Source organism: Phyllobates terribilis, unplaced genomic scaffold (assembly GCF_046119375.1).
Source record: "Phyllobates terribilis strain yellow unplaced genomic scaffold, ASM4611937v1 Scaffold_9__5_contigs__length_417890890, whole genome shotgun sequence".
Taxonomy (NCBI): domain Eukaryota; kingdom Metazoa; phylum Chordata; class Amphibia; order Anura; family Dendrobatidae; genus Phyllobates; species Phyllobates terribilis.
The window spans coordinates 172,283,196-172,307,453 of NW_027362769.1; the positions used below are offsets into that span (position 1 = coordinate 172,283,196).

At 45.9% G+C, this 24,258-nt stretch overlaps 2 protein-coding genes across 3 annotated transcripts in view; one reads left to right on the top strand and one right to left on the bottom strand.

Annotated features, from left to right (window-relative positions):
• LOC141161878 (microtubule-associated serine/threonine-protein kinase 4-like) overlaps nucleotides 1–2,465 on the bottom strand; it is a 28,182-nt gene extending 25,717 nt beyond the window's left edge. The window contains exon 1 of one of the 2 annotated variants that reach the window (XM_073647361.1): nucleotides 2,052–2,465. In XM_073647361.1, coding sequence (XP_073503462.1) covers nucleotides 2,052–2,072 — 21 coding nt within the window. In that variant the 5' untranslated portion in view covers nucleotides 2,073–2,465. Of the gene's footprint in view, nucleotides 1–1,838 lie in introns of both variants that reach the window. The other variant, XM_073647362.1, reaches the window with a different exon arrangement.
• On the top strand, nucleotides 2,170–19,552 carry CNPPD1 (cyclin Pas1/PHO80 domain containing 1). The gene is made up of 8 exons (XM_073647363.1): nucleotides 2,170–2,399; nucleotides 3,538–3,640; nucleotides 4,776–4,857; nucleotides 6,371–6,491; nucleotides 13,127–13,255; nucleotides 13,588–13,649; nucleotides 15,946–16,063; nucleotides 16,144–19,552. The coding sequence occupies exons 1-8, from the start codon at nucleotides 2,304–2,306 to the stop codon at nucleotides 16,768–16,770; spliced, it is 1,338 nt and encodes a 445-aa protein (XP_073503464.1). The 5' UTR covers nucleotides 2,170–2,303; the 3' UTR covers nucleotides 16,771–19,552.
• Nucleotides 19,553–24,258: the final 4,706 nt, after the last annotated feature.

A 24,258-nucleotide genomic window follows, 5' to 3' on the forward strand; every position in this document is an offset into this window, starting at 1 on the left:
GTATGTGTCACACCGACGACACACGCACGTCATCTGTGTGCTCGTGTGCGGGACGTTTTTCGGCCCGTGCAGTGTATAAAAAAAACTGACATGTCAGCGTGTTTTGCCCACGGACACACGGTCCGTGGAAACAGTATATACTTTATATAGGAGGCCGAGTGCGTTGTACATCATGTAGGTCCGCACTCTAGGCCTCATATAAAACGTATACCGCACTTCCAGCCTCCTATAGTCTATACATTATATAGGAGGCCGAGTGCATTGTACATCATGTAGGCCCGCACTCTAGGCCTCATATAAAACGTATACCGCACTCTCAGTCTCCTATATGGCATATACAGTGTCTGTATATGTCATATAGGAGGCCAAGAGTATGATCTACATGTCATATAGGAGGCCTAGAGTGCAATGCATAATGTATAAAATAAATAATATTATTGTTGGCCAATGCTGGGAACACTCACCCAAAAAAACCTTATTGAATATTTGGCATGGTACTTTTGAGATGAAAATAAAGCAGTGAGAGCTGTAGGCCGGCAGCCTTGTTTCCAATTCCAGGCCAGGTTGGAGAGTTGAACTGTAGAGGACGGTCACTGTCCATATATCCAGCCCCGGAACCGGTATAAAAAAGCCCAGAGTCAGAGCAGGAGAGAAGGGGGCGGTGCGCCGGTGCCACCACCCGGTCCGGAACAGGTATTACTACAGGGGAGTAGGCCAGGACAGGTAAGGAGCTGGGATGGGACCGCATCAGAAGCCCGGGAGCAGGGAGAGCAGAGCGAGACGTCGGGTTCGTTGGCGCCGGCGTATCATAGGAGGACGGCCCCGGAGCTGAGAGAGAGCACTGCAGAGTGTGGCCAGAAGAGAGCGGCGTCAGCGTCAGTGTCACCTGACACCACACCACAGTCTGCCAGCCAGCGGGAAAGCAGAGCGCGGTGCGTGTCACCACCCAGAAAGAGTCCATCCTCATGGACTACTCACGTGGTAAGTATGCTGCATGCACGTCACTGCAGGCCCGCTGTCACCAATGAATGTTCAGTGCGCGCGACGCTACATTTCCTTCAGCCGCGCTTTTAAAGGGCCCACATTTTTAAAGGGCCGCCGCCACCAATTTTCTCACTCTCATATTGGGGCCCACCAGGAAATTTCCCGATTTCCCGCCAGGCCAGACTGACCCTGATGAGGAGCTCCTGGAATTAACTCCATTCTGGAGGTTTCTGTCATAAGCCGTCTAGATTGGATTTGATCCTATGAGGACATCGCTCCAGCAACTCCATTCTAGTCATGTCAGCAATGAACTGTACAGAATATTGGCTACAGGGAGATCATCTAAAAATCCACTCCGATCTAGATGGCTCAATGGTGAATCAGCTAGAATGGAGTTGCTCAAATGAGGTCCTCAAAAAATCCACTCCAATACAATGTGGTAAATTATGAGGACTCTGTCGCTGCGCTCTGTTACGTTTTTCCCCACGTAAAACTGAACGATCAGCGCTGTGTGTGATTATTTATATTACAAAAAGCGATAATAAAATGCAAGTTTGATTAATCATGAAAAAATTAAAATTTTGCCCTTTGGAAACACATAATAAATATAACAGTTTGAGCAAGTACTTAAAAAATAAAAACATGAAATCATTAGAATTATAAGGCTGATCTATATCTACAATGTGTGTACATTCCAATTCCACTACATTGCAGGCTATGAGGGTCCGGGAATCTGCTCCATCCTGGACACTGGAGGGGATTTTTTGAGAAACATCACTGTAGAAACTGAACTGTCTAGAATGGAGAAGCTGCAGAGAGATCATCAAAGATCAACTCCGATCCAGTCACCTCACCAGTGATCAGCTAGAGCGGAGATGCTGGAATGAGGACCCCAAAATATCCCCCCGATCCAGTCACTTCAGTGGTGAGCCGCCTAGAGTGGAGCTGATAAAATGAGGCCTCAAAAAATCACCTCCAAACTAGACGGCTCAATGGTGAATCAGCTAGAATGGAGCTGATTGTTTGAGGACCACAAATAATCTACTCCAAACTAGATGCAACCGTACTGGCAGCGGCTCCTCCGCCATGTTTGCTGATCACCCGGCCGCAGCCTCTTCTCCTCCTTTTAAGCTCCGCCCTCTCTCTCTCTCTCTCTCTGCACGTTCAGAGGCGGGGCTCCATCATGTAAACACGTGACGTCATCGCGCCGGACCCCGCCCCTTCCTCGTCTCCCGGAAGCGCCGCAGCAGGAGCGGCCTCGAGCGGACGCGGATCAGCGGCTGTGACAGCACCGGCCTGACCGTAACCCAGCAGTCACCATGGAGCGCAGAACGTCCGGCCGCCTGTGCGGTCCTCACCCCCGGGAGGAGAGCGGCCGCTTCCAGCTACCCTCACACGACTTCATGGAGTTCCCGGTGAGTGAGGAGACCCCGGTGTCAGGAGGGTGATGGATGACGACAGGACAGTGGTGAACAGGAACCATTGTCTCCTGACAACTTCATATAAAGTTTTTTTTTCTTTTGTGTTAGTCCCCGGGAAAGCTGGGTGGTCACAAATATGGCGGCTGTCACGTGACCGGCTGCCTCCAATAGACGAGTACACAGCTGTGTGGTCAGAGGTCAGAGCCCCGCACAGACGTGTAACCAGGGAGATGAGGAGGGAGAAGAGCCATGTCTGTATGGGGAACCGAGGAGGCCGCCCCCTGATAACAGCCCATAGCACTATCCTCCTCCACCATCTGTACAGGGGCACAATGCAGTCAGGGGGTAACGTCCTCCTGGAATCACCAAACCTAGACCCCTCCATCAGACGCAGATAGAGAAGTGCGATCCGTCACTGCACAGAACACGTCTCCTCCAGTCCAGTGTTGGCGGCTTTACACCACTCCATCCGACGCTCGGCATTGTGCTTGGTGATGTACGGCTGCATGCAGCTGCTCGGCCATGAAGCTTCCAGCGGGGGCGCAGTGTTTGTGCTGATACCAGAGGAGGTCTGGACTCTGCACTTATGGGGTCAACAGAGCAGTGAGGACTTTTCTGCCCTCTGCTCCTCAGCACTCGGCCCCCCCACTCTGTAACGTTACGGGGTCTCCACTTTGTGGCTGAGTTGCTGCGGTTCCTTCCATTTCTCAGTAATATCACTCACAGGTGATGGGGGAAGAATCAGGAGGAAGAAATGTCATGGACGGACTTGTTACCCCGGTGGCTCATCGTACAGGACTGCGCTGTATCAGGGAGCTCCGCACCACCGGCCGCTCTGTCACATGGTAGTAAAGGCGGACGGCATGGCGGGGGGACAGAGGTTATAGGATGTTATACAAAGGAGGGCAATGACTGGGCCTGTGGTTATTCACCTGGGGGTGTCATTTATGTGGCTGAGTGTTTATGCATCGGGAAGGGTGAGGAGCCGGATGTTATAGACCTGGGGGCCAATGTGGCTGAAGGAAACAACTGAATATAATTATTATGACTCGTGGCTTTTTCTACCATGATTCAAAGGTTTGTTGCCGTTACTGTTTCATTTTTAAGTCAATCCTTTTGCTTTTTGCTTCAGTTTCTACCTGGACACCCCCAGCTGAGCGAGCGCGTCCGAAAACGCCTGTACTATGGCTGGGAGGCGGATTGTCCCATGGAGAACCTGTCCAGTCCTGTGGCCGGTGAGTGCGGCCTCTACTCAGGCTTAGAGATGGTGTTAGGCTATGTGCCCACGTAGCAGATTTGATGCAGAGTGTTTTTGCCTCTCTCTGGCAGAAAAAAATGCATGCAGATTTACATGCTTTTTTTCTGCCAGAGAGAAGCGTTTTCGCATGCGTTTTTTCAAGCAGTTTTCCAAGTGATTTTGATGATCACTTGAAAAAGTGTTTGACAAGTATACTCACCTCTCCTGTCTCCTCCAGTCTGCTCCCGGCGGCGTCCACTCTCCTCGGCGTCCCGCGGTGTACTATCAGGACCTGCGGTGATGTCATTTAGTCAGCTGATGGTCACGCGACCATCACCTGACCGCCAAAGTCAGCGGTCGCATGACCATCAGGTGACTGAATGACGTCACCGCAGGTCCTGACAGTACACCGCGGGACGCCAAGGAGAGAGGACGTGGCCGGGAGCAGATCGGGGGCCGCCGGAGAGGTGAATATACAGGTTTTGTTTATTTTTAACTTTATTTCTTTTTTTCACCGCGTGGTAGTCTCCTCTTCATCCTGGGTACCACACGCACCGCGATTATGCTGCAAAGTCGCAGCCATTGAATTAAATTGAAACGCAGCAAATCCACATATACCTGTGGAATTGCTGCGTTTAAATGTTCCTCAATGGCCGCGAATTTGCAGCGTAATCGCGGTAGAAATGGTCATGCTGCGTTTTGCAACGCAATGCGAATTCGACTCGCTAATTAGCGTATCATGTGCCCAGCACATCCGAATTCACATTGCTTTGCATGGCAGACTGTTTTAAAAGCGTTTTCGCAACCGTAAAACAAAAACGCTACGTGGGATCTTAACCTTATAGTCCTGCTGTAGGCACAAAACAATAGATTTTTTAATGGAGTAAATGAAGAAAAATTATGCAAAAGTATACACCCCTTTCCAAGGATAATTGGTGGTGATGCTGAATGTAGGTGGCACATTGTGTACAGGAGTTTCCCTGCACGGTGCCCGCTCCTCACTCCTGCCTGCACAGTGCCGGTGCCTGCTCCTCGCTCCCGTCTGTCCATATTCAGACTACATTCCTTTGTTATCTGACACCTCGTCCCCGGGGGTCTCTCCCTTCTCATTTTAATTATCCCTTTTCTTTCAGATATCGCTGTGGAGCTGCTACAGAAAGCTGCGCCCAGCCCCATTCGCCGCCTGCAGAAGAAATACGCATCTCACGTGTCCAGGTGTGTGCCGGCTCTATATGCATCCTGCAGCAAAAGATGATTGCAAAAACTGTCCATAGCCTGAAAGGACAGACGAGCCTGCTCCCCGGAGCTTACGCTCTAGAGCCGCAGCCTGCTCCCCGGAGCTTACGCTCTAGAGCCGCAGCCTGCTCCCCGGAGCTTACGCTCTAGAGCCGCAGCCTGTTTCTTCTGTGCTGCTGTAAAATTACAACTCCTAGCATTCTTCATTTCTCTTAGGTGTTGCCTTCAGTAGTAGCTTTCATATGAGTGCTGGTGGAGCAGACGTTATGTCACATGAGGTCGGGCCGTAATAACAATTGTATTTATGTATACACACGCCTAAGCACTGGGATTATAACACGAAAAGGAAAAGTTGTGGATGATGGAAATCAGCTGATGGAGACATTACTGATCTGTAAATGATGGAAACAGAACATCTGGATTATTCAGTCTGAAGTCTGAGCCTCGTGCAGAAATCCCGGCACCTCCAGCCCCGGTTGCCATCACTGAGGTTAATAATGGTCATCTGAGGAAGGTTCTGCCGCTGAATGCACTTGGCAAATCATCAAGATCTGCTGCTGGCAGTGCCTGTATAATCACGGACCACTGACTCCCCCGATGTGCTCGATGGGAGACAAGTTCAGAGATGCTGCAGCCACGGGGTCAGGTTTAGGCCACGCAGGCTGCCCTCAGTATTACCAGCCACACGCGGTCTAAAGTTGTGCTGAAAAACAGCTCCTGGGACACTTCCCCTGGAAATGAATGGAAAGGTGTTTATGGGACTTACGGGAAGAGTCTAGTACTGCTCGCTCAGCTCTTTCTGCAGTTCCCATAGACTGCAGTGGGGAGAACTGGTGGCAACTGCTGCCCTCTCTTCATTGGGAGAAGCAGCCAGTAAGTGAATTACTGACGGCGCCCCCCACTCTCCTGAGGGTCCCAGGCATATTATAGATTTATATGAATGGCTGCTGGCCGTGGGTTTACAGGACCTCACAGAAAGCAGACCTGGCTGTGGTGGACACTAGTCGTCAGTCAGGTCATCTGAAAATGTTATCCCCTCAGCTGTCAAAATGCTTAATGACCGTTGGGGATCTCCTACCGTTTTATGTCCACATCTCTTGTGCAGACCTATATGTCTCCATGGTTACAGACTACAAACAAACCCTGTGTAGTCTGATCCTGCAGACAAATTTCTTCCAATAGTGTTCACTCTCTCATGTCTTACTAACCACTCAGGAGCCGGACCCTCACCAGTGCACAATATTGAGGAGCCACCATGGGATTTGTGGGGGAATGAGCCCTGAGACCCCTAAACATGGCACGGGAGAATGACTGTACACGCTCCATCCCTTACCATGCAGTGGCCTCCTCTTGCGGACCCTTGCTTTATGACCTACTGGGGTGTGTCTCGGCTATGGGACCCCCTCGGATTTGTACTTGTGCATCGGTCAATGGCTCTTAACGTGATGTGATTGTAGAGGACTGTGGTGCTGACTAGTGTCTTTTTCTCTAGGGAGGCCTGCATCTCTCCGTGCTCCATGATGTTGGCCTTGGTTTACATAGAGAGGCTGCGACACCGGAACCCCGAGTACCTGCAGCAGATCTCCTCCTCCGACCTGTTCCTCATATCCATGGTGAGTGATGGGAGTCTCAGCAGTCACACCACTTGTCCTCCGGGTTTCATCGGCTGCGGGGCCGGTTTTTCCAGTTTGTTGATCTGCAGTCCCCGGGGGGACGGATCGTCCGTGTGATCCGGGGTGTGTTGCAACTGTGCCGACTAATGTCTCCCATCGTGGCGAGCGCATTAATCACACTGATCACATGGACATGGCAGATCTGCGCCTGTAATATACAGGGACGTTGCTGCTCTGGCGTTTAACCCTTCCACAGCTTTCAATAAGCTTTTGATAGTGCTATCGAGACTGTTTCCATGTAAGGACACAGCACAGCGTCCATTGAAAGACCCTAGGGTGGTCTGACTGTATTTCCCATTGGGACATTCCTATATGTGCCATTACAAATGCCTGTATTCCAATATGACACAGGCCGATCCGCTGGAATATAGAGATGTGACTGCCGGATGTATACAGTGCACGGAGCCAAGACACCATTGCTCTGTACACGAGGAAATGGCTGTGCCGGGGTGCTGAAGCTCAGATCTGCAGTACCTGGGAGCGGCCACTGCACAGCGCTGTGGTGGCTTAGCTTTGTGCACTTCTGGCTACAAGATCACTGAGGGGCGCCAGGTACCAGACCCCGCTAATGTGATATTCTAAGGATAGGCCATCAAGTAGTGGATAACCCCTTTAACAACTTCGCGCCAGAGCCTGTTTTTGCCTTCGTGACCGGGCCAATTTTTTCAATTCTGACCACTGCCAGTTTATGAGGCAATTACTCTGGAACGCTTCAACGTATTCCCCTGATTCTGAGACTGTTTTTTCGTGACATATTGTACTTCATGATAGTGGTAAAATTTCTTCGATATAACTTGTGTTTATTTGTGAAAAAATCGGAAATTTGGCGAAAATTTTGAAAATTTGGCAATTTTCAAACTTTGAATTTTCATGCCCTTAAATCAGAGAGATATGTCACACAAAATAGTTAATAAATAACATTTCCCACATGTCTACTTTACATCAGCACAATTTTGGAACCCAAATTTTTTTTTGTTAGGGAGCTATAAGGGTTAAAAGTTGACCAGCGATTTCTCATTTTTCCAACAAAATTTACAAAAACATTTTTTTAGGGACCACATCACATTTGAAGTCACTTTGAGGGGTCTTTATGACAGAAAATACCCAAAAGTGACACCATTCTAAAAACTGCACCCCTCAAGGTGCTCAAAACCACATTCAAGAACTTTATTAACCCTTCAGGTGCTTCACAGGAATTTTTGGAATGTGGAAGAAAAAAATTAACATTTAACTTTTTTCACAAAAATGTTACTTTAGACCCAGTTTTTTTTATTTTCACAGGGGTAACATGAAAAAATGGACCCCAAATTTTTTTGTGCAATTTCTCTTGAGCGTGCTGATACCCCATATGTGAGGGAAAACCACTGTTTGGGCGCACGGCAGGGTTCGGAAGGGAAGGAGCGCCATTAGACTTTTTGAATGTAAAATTTGTCTGAATAATTAGCAGACGCTATGTTGCGTTTGGAGAGCTCCTGATGTGCCTAAACAGTGGAAACCCCCCACAAGTGACACCATTTTGGAAACTAGGCCCCTTAGGGAACTTATCTAGATGTGTGGTGAGCACCTTGCACCCCCAGCTGCTTCACAGAAGTTTATAATATTGAGCTGTAAAAATAAAATTTTCACATTTTTCCCACAAAACCGTTTTTCATCCCTTAATTTTGCATTATCATAAGGGTAATAGGATAAATTGCACCATGAAGTTTGTTGTGCAATTTCTCCTGAACACGCTGATACCCCATATGTGGAGGCAAACCACTGTTTGGGCGCACGGCAGGGTTCGGAAGGGAAGGAGCGCCATTTGACTTTTTGAATGTAAAATTTGTTTGAATAATTAGCGGACGCCGTGTCACATTTGGGGAGCCCCTAATGTGCCTAAACAGTGGAAACCCCCCACAAGTGCCACCATTTTGGAAACTAGACCCCTTAGGGAACTTATCTAGATGTGTGGTGAGCACCTTGCACCCCCAGCTGCTTCACAGAAGTTTATAATATTGAGCCGTAAAAATAAAATTTTCACATTTTTCCCATAAAAAATGTTTTTCATTCCCTAATTTTGCATTATCATAAGGGTAATAGGATAAATTGCACCATGAAATTTGTTGTACAATTTCTCCTGAGTACGCCGATACCCCATATGTGGGGGAAAACCACTGCTTTGGTGTACGGCAGGGTTCGGAAGAGAAAGGAGCGCTATGTTGGCTGGGATAGGTTGCAGACACCATGTCACATTTGAAGAGTCGCTGACATGCCGAGACAGCAGAAACCCCCACAAGTGACCCCATTTTGTAAACTACACCTCTCAAGGAATTCATCTAGGGAAGTAGTGAGTATTTTTTAATTTTTAAATTTATACCATTGGGCAGTGAAAAAAGCATAATTATATTTTTGCCACAAAAAAATGTTTTACCCTCAGATTTTACATTTTCACACAGGGCAATGGGTAAAAATGGTGCTGAAATGTGTCACACAATTTCTTCTAAAAGTGTCAATACCCCATATGTGGCTGTATCGTACAGCTTAGCTATACAGCGAGATCTGGGGGGGACGGAGCGCTATTTGACAATTGGAGAACAAATTATTGTAGAATAGGCATTTGGATTTGGGAGCACAAAATTTTCTGAATTTCTTTTGGGGGGCAAGGACTATTTTTCTTTTCCAGAGCCTTTCTGCTACCAGTAACTTGGAAGTCCCTTATATTTTTAACAGATGATGGACCTGAGTGGGGACTTGCTTTTTTTGAGGACTGAGTTGAAGCTTTTATTGGGAACATTTTACGTAACATTTATCCGGCGCTCTAGGCTGAGCACTTACATCGGGGTTTCCATCTAAATTTCCAAGTGATGTAATTCAGATGAAACCCCTGCGGGATCCATTCACTATAATGAGGCAGCAGAGTTACTCTGGACTCCGTCTGGCCTCTGTTTAGTGGTGTCCTTTTTTTCAGAAGTGCACAAAACTGTGGCCAACCGCACTTTTATGCACGCCTAAAACAAATGACACCGTGGGATCCCAGGCTAGACGGCGTCCACAGTGGCCTATATCTGCCTCATTACAGGGAATCTTCCCTCATGGGTTGTGGCTGAATCACGTATTTCAGAGATTTACACGGAAACTCTGGTGTAAGTGCTCAGCGCAGAGCACAGGATAAATGTGAGCAGAGCCTTACTGGGATCTTTGGGAGACATAATAAACAAATCAGTAGCAGGTGAAGAATTGGTTTTATTTATTTTTTATGCCGTTCCTAGTGTGATATAACTGATTAGATTACTTTATTCTTCGGGTCGGTGCGATTACAGAGATACCAGATTTATATCGGGTTTTTATGACTGACAGCTGTCACACACTAAAAGACGCTTTTTTTGCAAAATCTAGTTTTTGCATCACCATATTTTGAGAGCTATAATTTTTCCAGATTTCGGCCGATAGTCATGTGACGGCTTGTTTCTTGCGGGACGAGTTGACATTTGTATTGGAACCATTTTTGGGTACGTGACATTTTTTGATCGCTTTCTATTCCGTTTTTTGGGAGGTAAAGTTAACAAAAACAAACACTTCAGGAATTGTTTTTTGAGTTTTTTTTTTATGCCGTTTTGCGTGTCGTAAAAGTGATCAGGCAGCGTTATTCTTCGGGTCAGTACGTTTACAGTGATACTGCACTTACTGTATTTTTTTATGTTTTGGCGCTTTTACACAGTAAAACAATTTTATAGAAAAAAAAATATTTTTTTTGCATTGCTTTATTCTGAGCGCTATAACTTTTTTATTTTTCGGCTCATGGAGCTGTATGGCGGCTTTTTTTTGCGGAACAAGATGACGTTTTCAGTGGTACCATTTTTATTTCTATTCTGCTTTTTGATCGCATTTTTTTCCACTTTTTGTTTGGCGATATGATGAAAAAGCATATTGTTTTGCTCCGTTTTTTATTTATTTTTATTACGGTGTGCACAGAAGGAGTTAATTAGTGTGACAGTTTTGGGCTATGTGCCCACGTTGCGGACCTGAAGCATATTTTTTACGCTTCTCCCTGGCGGAAAAATCGCATGCGGATATTACATGCGGTTTTCCCGCCAGGTAGAAGCGTTTGTGGGGCGTCTTTGCATGCATTTCCGCATGCGGGTTATCAAGCACTTCTCCAAGCATCACTTGGAAAAGTGCTTGACAACTTGTTCAGAATGGTAAAAAATAAAAAAATAAACTTTATACTCACCTTCTGATGCATCCTCTGCCCCGTCCGGAGTCTTGAGCGGCTCACGCTGTTGTGTGCAGGACCTGCGGTGACGTCATTGAGTCATGTGGTGGGTCACATGACTCAATGACGTGGCAGGTCCTTCAGACAACAGCGCGACGGAGGGAAAACATCGGAAGATAAGTATAAACTTTATTTTATTCTTTTTTTTACAGGTTCTTTGGTACCCAGGTCTGGATGAGAGTCTCCTCTCATCCAGACTTGGGTACCATCCGCACATTGATTCCGCTGCGCTTCCGCAAAATTAATGAACATGCTGCGGATTTTTGACCGCAGCATATATGCTGCGGAAAAATCCGCAGCATGGGCATTGACATTGCGGAATGCCATTGGGGACCATGGGGTGCGGATATACATGCGTTTTTCAAGCGTTTACGCTGCGGAAATTCCGCAGCATATACGCTTGAAAAACGCTACGTGGGCACACAGCCTTAGGCTGTGTGCCCACGTAGCATTTTTCAAGCGTATATGCTGCGGAATTTCCGCAGCGTAAACGCTTGAAAAACGCATGGTAATCCGCACCCCATGGTCCCCAATGGGATTCCGCAACTTCTATGCACATGCTGCAGATTTTTCCGCAGCGTTTATGCCGCGTTCAAAAATCCGAAGCATGTCATTTAATTTTGCGTTTCCGCAAGCAGAATTGCCTTAGTCCAATGCATAAAAAACGCAAGGCAATTCCGCATGTGGAAAACGCGTGATAAACGCGCGAAAAATGCGCGATAAACGCGTGCGGAATTCCGCATGCGTTTTTCCGGGAGAGGACTTGCATTTATGCAGCAGAAATTTTCTGCTTCATAAATGCAACGTGGGCACATAGCTTTATAGCTCGGGTTGTTTCGGACGCGGCGATACCAAATATGTGTACTTTTTTTGGTTTTGTAATAATATACGGATTTATTGGTTTAATATTTTATTTATTTATTTTTATTTATTTTGTGATTTTTTTTTTTAATAGTTTAAAAACTTTTTTTTTTACTTAGTCCCTGTATGGGACATTAATTTTTATTTTTCTGATCACTGATCTCATGTAATGTAATAGACATATATTACATTATATGAGATCTTCACTGACTGTTTCAGTCAGAGTCTCCTGTCTGGCATCAGCTACATACAGGCTGAAGCCAGACAGGAAGGACACCATATATGGCAGAGCTGGAGGCGGTCATGTGACCTCCAGCTGCCATAGCAACCCCAGGTCCTGGAAGGAAACGGAGGTCTTCGGAGGTAAGTAAGACGACCCCCTCTCTTCCTGCTGTCTCCTATATGCCACGATCACTATAGATCGCAGCATATAGAAGACAGCAAAGGGTTAACATCACTGGGACCTGATCTAATCAGGTCCCGATGATGTACCCTGTCAGAGCTAACGCTCTGCACCGGAATCGCAGTGCTTGCAGGACCCTGGGGGTCCTGAGCACTGCGAGACCACCCACCGTTTTTAAACGTCGGCGCTGCACAGAGCCCGGCAAGCGCCGACGTTTATCTACAGTGGGCGGTCGGGAACCGGTTAAGCACAAGAAAACCACAATTTTCATTCAAGGAGATTTCTTGGATTTTTATTTTTTTAAATTGGGCAAAGGGCAGAAAAAGAGTAATTCAACGCCTTTAATCTCCTGCCACTCTGACCAGATATCAGCAGAGACTCCCAATCAGTCACATGACAGCTGCAACCAGTCACTGACCAGAACTATGTCAATCATATGACCACCAAGGTCAGAGGTTGGTTGTAGTGTTCGTGGGACTGACAGACTGGACATCATCACTTCCGGTGCCGTTAAGGACGAATGCAGAAGTGATGGGTGATGTAATAGAGAATAGAGATGAGTTTATCGATCTACAGGACCCTATTTCAGAGTCAGTGTTTGTAGTCCTTGGCCGCCAGATAGGAGCCTCAAGAACCTTCTCTTACCTGGCGAAATCCCCGGCGCCTCCTGTGATTTGTGGGTATTACGCAGTCGTCACTGCGATGTGAGACACATGATGTCACGCTGGCAGTCTGTGGGCGGCTGTCCGCCTGGCAGTCTGTGGGCGGCTGTCCGCCTGGCAGTCTGTGGGCGGCTGTACCAGGCTCCTACTGATCTATTTTGCTCATCTCCAGTAATGGTTAATTCTTTATTATAGGACTTTCTCTGATCTTTTCCAAGTTTCAGAAAATCCCCCAAAACTTCTGATGAAGCTGAATGGCCGCCCCCATTCCAAATGCAGGCAATGAGCCCATCCCTACCGGCCCAGGCTAAGCGGTTCGGCCACAGGAGTGTCACCCATTCACTTAGACATCGCTGAGAATGTTCATGAGATTTTGGACATTTTTTTTCTACCATAGATGGTGGCCAGTAAGTATCTGTACGATGAAGGTGAGGAGGAAGAAGTGTTCAATGACGAGTGGGGCGCAGCCGGGAGACTGGACGTCCAGACAGTGAATAATTTGGAGATGAATTTTCTCCGAGCGATCGTAAGTCCGTTGTGCGAGAGCTTTACATTTTGTATCGTTAGCAGCATTGTGTCCAGCGTCCTAATTACCATCTGCCTGCAAAGCCTTGAACTGTCTTCGATAACTACCAAAGCTCCCCCTAGTGGTGGCTGTCAAACTTGAAATTGGAATTTCGACAGCTTTGAGATTTGGAGTTTTGTCTCCTATTCGGATGGATAATAAAGTTCAGATACGGGAACTTTTACCATTTCATAAAAATAAACTTTTGCTACAAGAAATTATTTTTTTTTCTTATTTGCAGCCATTGTCATTAGTTGCCATCAGTTATTCAATTGTTTTTCTTTGTCCTATAGGATTGGAGTCTCTATACTCAGCCGGGGGAATTCTTTGAGGTGCTGCGGTGGCTGGAAGGCCGGTGAGTTAGTACATAGGTTTCATTATACGTATGACGATTTCTATTATCCTCTCAGTGCTACTCGTGCATGCATTATGGTGGGTTTTTTGCATTACAAAATGCTTCATGTAAAAGTATAAGAGTGTGTATATACATGTATGTCTCTTCAATCATAACGACCCGTACAAAGTCTATTCCACATGTTGCACAGTGCGTTATATGTGCCCCAAAAGGGCGTCACTAATAACTACAAGTCGTCCTACAGCTCTGTCAGCAGAACACCACAATGGAAATAGACAAAATGTGATTTACGGACTGTAGTGGACTCAAACCTGCTGTCATCTGATAATGTGAGAGATATATATATATATGTATGTGTGTGTATATGTATATATATGTGTATATATATATATATATATATATATATATATATATATATATATATATATATATATATATATATATATATATATATATATAGTACAGACCAAAAGTTTGGACACACCTTCTCATTTAAATATTTTTCCGTATTTTCATGACTATGAAAATTGTACATTCACACTGAAGGCATCAAAACTATGAATTAACACATGTGGAATTATATACTTAACAAAAAAGTGTGAAACAACTGAAAATATGTCTTATATTCTAGGTTCTTCAAAGTAGCCACCTTTTGCTTTGATGACTGCTTTGCACACTCTTGGCATTCTCTTGATGAGCTTCAAGAGGTAGTCACCGGAAATGGTCTTCCAACAATCTTGAAAGTTCCCAGAGATGCTTAGTACTTGTTGGCCCTTTTGCCTTTACTCTGCGGTCCAGCTCACCCCAAACCATCTCGATTGGGTTCAGGTCTGGTGACTGTGGAGGCCAGGTCATCTGGCGTAGCACCCCATCACTCTCCCTCTTGGTCAAATAGCCCTTACACAGCCTGGAGGTGTGTTTGGGGTCATTGTCCTGTTGAAAAATAAATGATGGTCCAACTAAACGCAAACCGGATGGAATAGCATGCCGCTGCAAGATGCTGTGGTAGCCATGCTGGTTCAGTATGCCTTCAATTTTGAATAAATCCCCAACAGTGTCACCAGCAAAGCACCCCCACACCATCACACCTCCTCCTCCATGCTTCACGGTGGGAACCAGGCATGTAGAGTCCATCCGTTCACCTTTTCTGCGTCGCACAAAAACACGGTGGTTGGAACCAAAGATCTCAAATTTGGACTCATCAGACCAAAGCACAGATTTCCACTGGTCTAATGTCCATTCCTTGTGTTCTTTATCCCAAACAAGTCTCTTCTGCTTGTTGCCTGTCCTTAGCAGTGGTTTCCTAGCAGCTATTTTACTATGAAGGCCTGCTGAACAAAGTCTCCTCTTAACAGTTGTTGTAGAGATGTGTCTGCTGCTAGAACTCTGTGTGGCATTGACCTGGTCTCTAATCTGAGCTGCTGTTAACCTGCGATTTCTGAGGCTGGTGACTCGGATAAACTTATCCTCAGAAGCAGAGGTGACTCTTGGTCTTCCTTTCCTGGGGCGGTCCTCATGTGAGCCAGTTTCTTTGTAGCGCTTGATGGTTTTTGCAACAGCACTTGGGGACACATTCAAAGTTTTCCCAATTTTTCGGACTGACTGACCTTCATTTCTTAAAGTAATGATGGCCACTCGTTTTTCTTTACTTAGCTGCTTTTTTTTCTTGCCATAATACAAATTCAAAGTCTATTCAGTAGGACTATCAGCTGTGTATCTACCAGACTTCTGCACAACACAACTGATGGTCCCAACCCCATTTATAATGCAAGAAATCCCACTTATTAAACCTGACAGGGCACAAGTGAAGTGAAAACCATTTCCGGTGACTACCTCTTGAAGCTCATCAAGAGAATGCCAAGAGTGTGCAAAGCAGTCATCAAAGCAAAAGGTGGCTACTTTGAAGAACCTAGAATATAAGACATATTTTCAGTTGTTTCACACTTTTTTGTTAAGTATATAATTCCACATGTGTTAATTCATAGTTTTGATGCCTTCAGTGTGAATGTACAATTTTCATAGTCATAAAAATACAGAAAAATCTTTAAATGAGAAGGTGTGTCCAAACTTTTGGTCTGTACTATACTGGGGATCACACACCTTAATTGGTGCACTTAGAACAGCATTTATGGGACTACCAGAAGCAACCGGAGTTTTGCTCCGATCACTGCTCTTACATGCAGGTGCCGGCTGTATAACGCTGGAACCTGACGTGGACGTTGTGAAGGGATTGTTACACAAAAAGATTTTTTTTTTCTATTAAAAACAAACAATATAAAGATTCTGTCCTTTGCAGAGTGGCGGAGCAGCAGGGGATGAAGCGCGGCTGGTTCACGTACACGGACGTCGCGGTGCTGCTGGAGCAGGAGCTGTGGCAGAAAGCCTTCAGTGACTTCTGCCAGCAAGTGACCAAGGTGCGGAGGCTTCTGGGCCCGGGCTGCTCTGCTGTTCGTTGCATTATGTGCTGACTCTATTTGTGTTTTCTCCCCCGCAGCTGGCCTGTCTCCTGAGTCTGGTGTACCTCACCGGAGTTGCCACCTTCTTTGCCTCCGTTGCCGTCCTCCACAAGGCCACGGGTGAGATTAACGGCACTGCGCTTCTCTCCGGCACTGTCATGGAGTCGCCTTCAGAGGTCTCCGTGCCTCTATTCATCACGGTTCCGCCCGAGGAGATTTCCGGTGCTATCCTTCCTCCGTGCTTCCAAGAACAGGAGTCCGTAGAGCGGCAGTCAGGCGTCACGGCTACAGCGTTGTATCTCTGGGGCTCGGTGCTGACCGCACTCACCTATAGCGATCCAGGGGGAGCTGCAAGCGAGGAGCCGCAGCCCCCCGACCAGTCCTGTCCATACTGCTCTAAACCAAAATCGTCATCCTGGCCCAAAACCTGCAGTCAGAAGAACGCCACCCACTGCGGTGCCCCCCGGCCCGTCGTCCGTGCCTTTCCAGGACTCTACTACTATGGCTTCCATGACTCACTGCTGCGCTCTAGCTGCCCCAACTCCTGCGTCCTCTCTCCAGGCGGCTCCGCAGACCCGGACTTGTCCAGAAACTTGGAGTTACAGATATATTTTTGCGGAGGCAGCAGCTTTGACAGGTTAAAAAACTTCATCGTTCCAGGTTAACGCATGTGCAAGGCGGCTTTTATTTTACCATGACATCGCTAACGTCCGTGTTCAGATGCTGCTTCTTCTAGACCTTGCTGTTTTTGAATGCAAACATTTATAGCCAGAGGGTGAAAACCTGTCCTGACCTAATAACTGCTGACAGCTGCTGCTTTGTTACAATGGTATCTAGTCTAGATGAGCCTGTCAGCGCAAATCTCTTTCCTTTTATTAGGGTTTGTTACAGTGTATCAGTTCAGGTAAAGTTTTGGACTATTATTTAAGCTTTATAAGGGGCTGTTTAGGCTTCATACATTAATGATTTAGTCATTGCTATCCGATAAGTCGGGGTCTGACGCCCGGCATCCCCCCCGATTAGCTGTTAGCACATACGGGATGTACGCAGCTTACGGGGTCCTAACACAGCGTTAGCTCCTATCGCAGTGAATGTGATCTGAGCCTGCAGTACCTGAGCACAACCACTACACAGAAATTTATTAAAGGGGTTATCTGATACTTTGCTTATTTTTCCCTATGTTACTAATAACTTACAGTCAGGTAGGAGCCAGCTACGTTCCCGCTCCTGCTGGCGATTTTCCGGCTTCATTTCGCCTCTAGTCAACCGAGCAGCTCTCTCTCTTCCGTTCTGCTGATGGGGCGTGAGTGCCGATGTCATGCTGATTGACAGCCGGCCCCCCCCCCAACGTGAGGCAGAAGGGCAGAGACGTCACTCGGAGCTGCAATATCACTGGCAGGAGCGGTGTATGAGCGGCATCGGGCACAACAGGCCCAGAGGGGAAAAATAAGCGATGTCCTTGAAAACCTTTAAGACAGGAGAGATTTGTGCTGTTGATGTCCATGCTCAGATGATCGTTCATAGTGGATGAAATTGTAACAAACCTGCAGCTGTACGAATTATAACGGCGGCTGGTCAGTGGCATCTGTCGGCCGTAGACTTCCATGTCAAATACGAAAAAAATTGTGTTTTTATTTGTTTTTTTTTTATGATTTGTGCAGACCAGATAAATGCCGTCTGCTCTGCTGTTCCATTTTCTTTTTCACCCAGTAGATGTACTAAATGTAGAGTAAAAATATGGTCTGAACAGCGATTTATATTTTTTCCTATTCCCAGTCGCTGACAGCAAGCGTGTCACAGGGAATTGAAACACAAATGGATTAGAAAGTTGAACCTTTTCTGATGTATTTGGAGGAAGCCTTTGTGAGAACAGTCGCCCCGGCCCGCTGCATGTTTTACCATTAATGGACGCAGTTTTGCGATATGGGATTGGGGTGTTGCATGCAAAATAGCATAAAGTTGGAGTTTTGTACAGTTTTGCCTGTCTGGGACACAACGGGATGAGGACGCCATAAAGCTGACGGCTTTCAGTGGCAACAGTTTCCCTGATTTGCAAAACTTGCTGCAGTTGTTAGTGCCCATGATATGCGGACTATGGGACGAGCTTAGCCCTGGTCGTCTCGCCCCCCTGCATGGCCTAAATCTGCACAGCTTCATTCCCTATAATAGTAGAGGGGTCACCAGGGGTAAGCTGCAAAGTAGACGACGACTCCGATCCTAAAACTTCTTTCCTGCACACTGGAAAGTATAGAAAAGATCTCACTGGTGACTATGGAACAAGGGGAAGGACTGGCACCCAGTAAAACGCCCTCTACAACTGGTTCAATAATGGTACATAACACTCAAGAGCTGCATACACTATTCTGCTGCTTTCTGTTGGAAACAGTCAGCAAGTTGCCAAAAAGATAAGGTATTATCTGAGCTCCTATTAATAGTGAGCGCAGCTCTGGAGTGTAATACAGGAGGTAACTCAGGATCTGTAATACATGTACACAGTGACTGTACCAGCAGAACAGTGAGTGCAGCTCTGGGGTATAATACAGGATGTAACTCCGGATCAGTAATGTAATATATGTACACAGTGAGTGTAGCAGCAGAATAGTGAGTGCAGCTCTGGAGTATAATACAGGTTGTAACTCTGGATCAGTAATGTATGTACACAGTGACTCCACCAGCAGAATAGTGAGTGCAGCTCTGGAGTATAATACAGGATGTAACTCAGGATCAGTAATGTAATGTATGTACACAGTGACTCCCCCAGCAGAATAGTGAGTGCAGCTCTGGAGGATAATACAGGAAGTAACTCAGGATCAGTAATGTAATGTAATGTATGTATACAGTGACAGCACCAGCAGAATAGTGAGTGCAGCTCTGAAGGCTAATACAGGATCTACGGTAACTCCAGATTAAGGTAAAAAGTGACTTTATATAGATTCATTCTGTATGTCACTATAAAGGTGGTGCCTAGTGAGGGGTAGTTATGCTTTTAAAAACAGATGTAGAATAATAAATTGTTCAGGATCGGGGGTATATTTGCTCCTATAAGGAATCGTGCACCTTTGCTCTCTGCAGATCTTAGTTTTCTCACCAGCAAAATCACCTGGAAATCTTCACTAATTTGGTGAAAAGCCACATTACCTTAAAAGAGGATCTGTTACTAATGACACCTGGGTGCAACCTGCGGCTCTACACATAGAATATACCTGGTTATATACTGCACTGAGCACTTATAATTTTATATTAGATATTTTATGGACTTAATTTGGTCAATTTAGTTACTGCTATCGGTACATTATTTGCATGAAGTGACAAAGATCACATTAATAACCACCGGGATCGGTGTGGTTTCTTTGTAACAAAAAATATAAATATATTTCAGGGTTTTATTTTTTTTGTACAAAATTTCAGCTTCCATATAACACAATAAAAGCAGAAGTTGTTCTCAGACATCGTCCTTCATGTGTTATTCATCTGATGTTCTATAACAGCTGAGGCTACAAGTGCAGAAAATGCTGTGAAAAGAATGTACTGTATTTTTCGGACTATAAGACGCACCTAAGGTTTTAGAGGAGGAAAATAGAAAAAAAAAAAGTAAGCAAAACATGTGGTCATAATGACCTGTTAAGGGGGAGGGGGTCTGCTGCTGACACTGTTATAGGGGTAATGTCCCCCAATTCGGTTAATATCCCCCATCCTGGTATATATGGCCCTCTCCTTCCTGTTATACGTGGCTTTCATCCCCATCCTGATATGCATGGGCACCCCAATCCCCCATCCTGGTATGTATGGCACCCCTCATTACCATCCTGGTATGCATGGCACCCTCATCCCTCTTCTTGGTATGTATGGCCCCCCTCATGCCGCATCCCTGTATGAATGGCCCCCCTCATCCAGGTATGCTTGGCACACCCTGATCCCCATCACGCTGCACAGAAAAAAAATAAACTTTCATACTGACTTCCTCTCTCCAGAGCTGCGTCTCGCTCTGTGCCGGAATAGTCACTGCTCCCCACGCAGGGACTGCGTGCGTAGGGGGCAGTGACTATTCATTATCCCAATAGCGCTGTAGCTGCAGCGCGGCTCCTGTTGATCTTGGCTGTCAGCGTGCCTGCTATTAAAGGCCATGAATATGTATAAGAATATAACTACTACAATACTGCCCCCTGTGTGCAAGAATATACTATAATACTGCCCCTTTGTACAAGAATATAACTACTACAATGCTGCCCCCTTTGTACAAGAATATAACTACTAGAATACTGCCCCCTTTGTACAAGAATATAACTACTAGAATACTGCCCCCCTTTGTACAAGAATATAACTGCTATAATACTGCCCCTATGTACAAGAATATAACTGCTATAATACTGCCCCTATGTACAAGAATATAACTACTATAATACTGCCCCCTATATGCAAGAATATAACTACTATAATACTGCCTCCTATGTACAAGAATATAAACTACTATAATACTGCCCCCTATATGCAAGAATATAGCTACTATAATACTGCCCCCTATATGCAAGAATATAACTACACTGTGTTCCAAATTATTATGCAAATATTTTCTCAGATTTTCCCAAATTACCTATATGAATTGCAGTCATTGTAATTTTCCAGTCAAATAACTATTCGAGTACAATTGAAAGGTTTTTGTACAAACTGCCTATGATAACAGGATATTTTAAAAAAAATAAAAAACTCAAACTGCACTCAAAATGCATGTTCCAAATTATTATGCACAGCAGAGTTTTCAACCTTTTCATTTTAATAAAGAACAAAAAAATTGTCATTTTTGAAATTATAAGCATTAGCAGGTTATTACACACTGAAATCAAACAGTTTTCACCTCAAAACTTTATTCTAGGTGATGTTACATTTGCACATAGGACCCCTGGTTCGAAAGGAGCTTCTGAACTCTCTCGTCCATTGAATTTGTCAGGTTTTGGATGGTTTCTGCTTCAATTGTTTTGCATGAGGACAGAATACCCTCCCAGAGCTGTTGCTTAGATGTGAACTGCCTCCAGCCATCATAGACACTCCTTTTGATGATGCTCCAGAGGTTCTCAATGGGGTTGAGGTCAGGGGAGCATGGGGGCCACACCATAAGTTTGTCCCCTTTTATACCCATATCAGCCAGAGATGCAGATGTGTTATGTGCAGCATGAGACGGGGCATTATCATGCATGAAAATGATCTTGCTGCGGAATGCACGGTTCTTCTTCTTGAACCATGGAAGGAAGTGCTGTTTGAGAAACTCAACATACATTATGGAGTTCATCTTTACCCCTTCAGGGATCCTAAAAGGGCCGACAATCTCTCTCCCCATGATTCCAGCCCAAAACATTACTCCACCTCCTCCTTGTTAGCACCGTAGCCGTGTTTGCATGGGGTGTCCATCAACCAGCCATCCTCCACTCCATCCATCTGGACCATCGAGATCATTTCATGCATGATAATGCCCCGTCTCATGCTGCACATAACGCATCTGCATCTCTGGCTGCTATGGGCATAAAAGGGGACAAACTTATGGTGTGGCCCCCATGCTCCCCTGACCTCTACCCCATTCAGAACCTCTGGAGCATCATCAAAAGGAGTGTCTATGATGGCGGGAGGCAGTTCATATCTAAGCAACAGCTCTGGGAGGGTATTCTGTCCTCATGCAAAACAATTAAAGCAGAAACCATCCAAAACCTGACAAATTCAATGGACGAGAGAGTTCAGAAGCTCCTTTCGAACAAGGGGTCCTATGTGCAAATGTAACATCACCTAGAATAAAGTTTTGAGTTGAAAACTCTTTGATTTCAGTGTGTAATAACCTGCTAATGCTTATAATTTCAAAAATGACCATTTTTTTGTTCTTTATTAAAATGAAAAGGTTGAAAACTCTGCTGTGCATAATAATTTGGAACATGCATTTTGAGTGCAGTTTGAGTTTTTTATTTTTTAAAAAATATACTGTTATCATAGGCAGTTTGTACAAAAACCTTTCAATTGTACTCTAATAGTTATTTGACTGGAAAATTACAATGACTGCAATTCATATAGGTCATTTGGGAAAATCTGAGAAAATATTATTTGCATAATAATTTGGAACACAGTGTACTATAATACTGCCCCTATGTACAAGAATATACCGTATTTTTCGGACTATAAGACGCACCTAGGTTTTAGAGGAGGAAAATAGGAAAAAAAAATGTAAGCAAAAAAATGTGGTCATGATGCCCTGTTATGGGGGAGGGGGACTGCTGCTGACACTGGTATTAGGGTAATGTCCCCCAATTCTGTTAATATCCTCCATCCTGGTATGTATGGCCCCTCCTTCCTGGTATACGTGGCCCTCATCCCCATCCTGGAATGCATGGCACTCCTTGATCACCCATCCTGGTATGCATGGCGTCCTTTGATCCCCCATCCTGGTATGCATGGCACCCCTTGATCACTCATCCTGGTATGTATGGCCCCCTTCATCCCCATCCTGGTATGCATGGCACCCCTTATCCCCATCCTAGTATGCATGGCACCCCTTGATTCCCCCATCCTGGTATGCATGGCACCCCCCCTGATCCCCATCATGGTATGTATGGCACCCCTTGATCACCCATCTTGGTATGTATGGAACCCCTTGATCACCCATCTTGGTATGTGTGGCACCTCTTGATCACCCATCCTGGCATGTATGGCACCCCTTGATCATCCATCCTGGTATGTATGGCACCCCTTGATCACCCATCCTGGCATGTGTGGCACCCCTTGATCACCCATCCTGGCATGTATGGCACCCCTTGATCACCCATCCTGGCATGTATGGCACCCCTTGATCATCCATCCTGGTATGTATGGCACCCCTTGAGCCCCCATCCTGGTATACATGGCACCCCTTGAGCCCCCATCCTGGTATGCATGGCACCCCCCCCCCCCTGATCCCCATCATGGTATGCATGGCACCCACTCCCCATCCTGGCATGTATGGCACCCCTTGATCACCCATCCTGGCATGTATGGCACCCCTTGATCACCCATCCTGGCATGTATGGCACCCCTTGATCACCCATCACGCTGCCTACAAAAAAAAAATAAAAATCATACTCGCCTCCTCTCTCTTTCAGCGCTGTCCGCTTTGCTGCCAAGACTCTCACAGTGTGAGCAGCGCATGGCAGGGCTCGCATGGCGTCCCTGCCATGCACCCTCACACAGTGTGAGATGCTGTGCTGGAATAGTCACTGCTCCCCACGCCGGGACTGTGTGCTTTAATAGCAGGCACACAGACTGCAGAGCGGCAGCAGGAGCCGTGCTGTGGCTACAGTGTGCCAGCTATCAAGGAAAATGAATATTACCTGCTCCTCATGCCCATGGGCGTGGGGAGCAGGGAATATTCATTTTCTTTAGTAGCGGGCACAGCGTAGGCTGCAGCAGGCGGCTGCTGCCTCCTGTGCCATGCTGATCCCCCGCTGCCGCTCCCCCACACCTCCTACCACGCAGAGCCACAATATATTCAGGTATATAGTATTCAGACTATAAGACACACCCCCCACTTTCCTCCAAAATTTTGGAGGAAAAAAGTGCGTCTTATAGTCCGAAAAATACGGTATCTACTATAATACTGCCCCTATGTACAAGAATATAACTACTATAATACTGCCTCTATGTACAAGAATATAACTACTATAATACTGCCCCCTATGTACAAGAATATAACTACTATAATACTGCCCCCTATGTACAAGAATATAACTACTATAATACTGCTCTATGTACAAGAATATAAAACTACTATAATACTGCCCCTATATACAAGAATATAACTACTACAGCCTGCCAGGGGTGTGAGTGAGTGTGGCGCCACATCAGTGAGGACAGGGGGTGTCTGTGTAGAACTGTACCAATCTGACCTTACGAGTGCCCGAGGGGGTGCGGAACGTCTCGTTGGTGCAAAGTGCGGATCCGTATCACGTGATCCATCTGACGTAAAAGCGACTTCAAATGGGAGGCATGGTGGGGATCCTTCAATGTGGTGGCAGTGGTGGGATTCTGCGTGATCTCTCTGGTGCCATTCATCACATGTGGTGGCAGCGGTGGGATTGAGATATTAGTGTGTGAGTGTGGAATTCATACTCACAGACACTAAAGACTGCCAGGGGTAGCTTTTT

Bases quoted from the DNA above. Each gene is read 5' to 3' on its own strand.
- CNPPD1 (XM_073647363.1), top strand. From the start codon at position 2,304: ATGGAGCGCAGAACGTCCGGCCGCCTGTGCGGTCCTCACCCCCGGGAG. The intron at 13,256-13,587 runs GTAAGTCCGTTG...TTTGTCCTATAG, and splicing joins TGAATTTTCTCCGAGCGATC to GATTGGAGTCTCTATACTCA. The intron at 16,064-16,143 runs GTGCGGAGGCTT...TCTCCCCCGCAG, and splicing joins TCTGCCAGCAAGTGACCAAG to CTGGCCTGTCTCCTGAGTCT.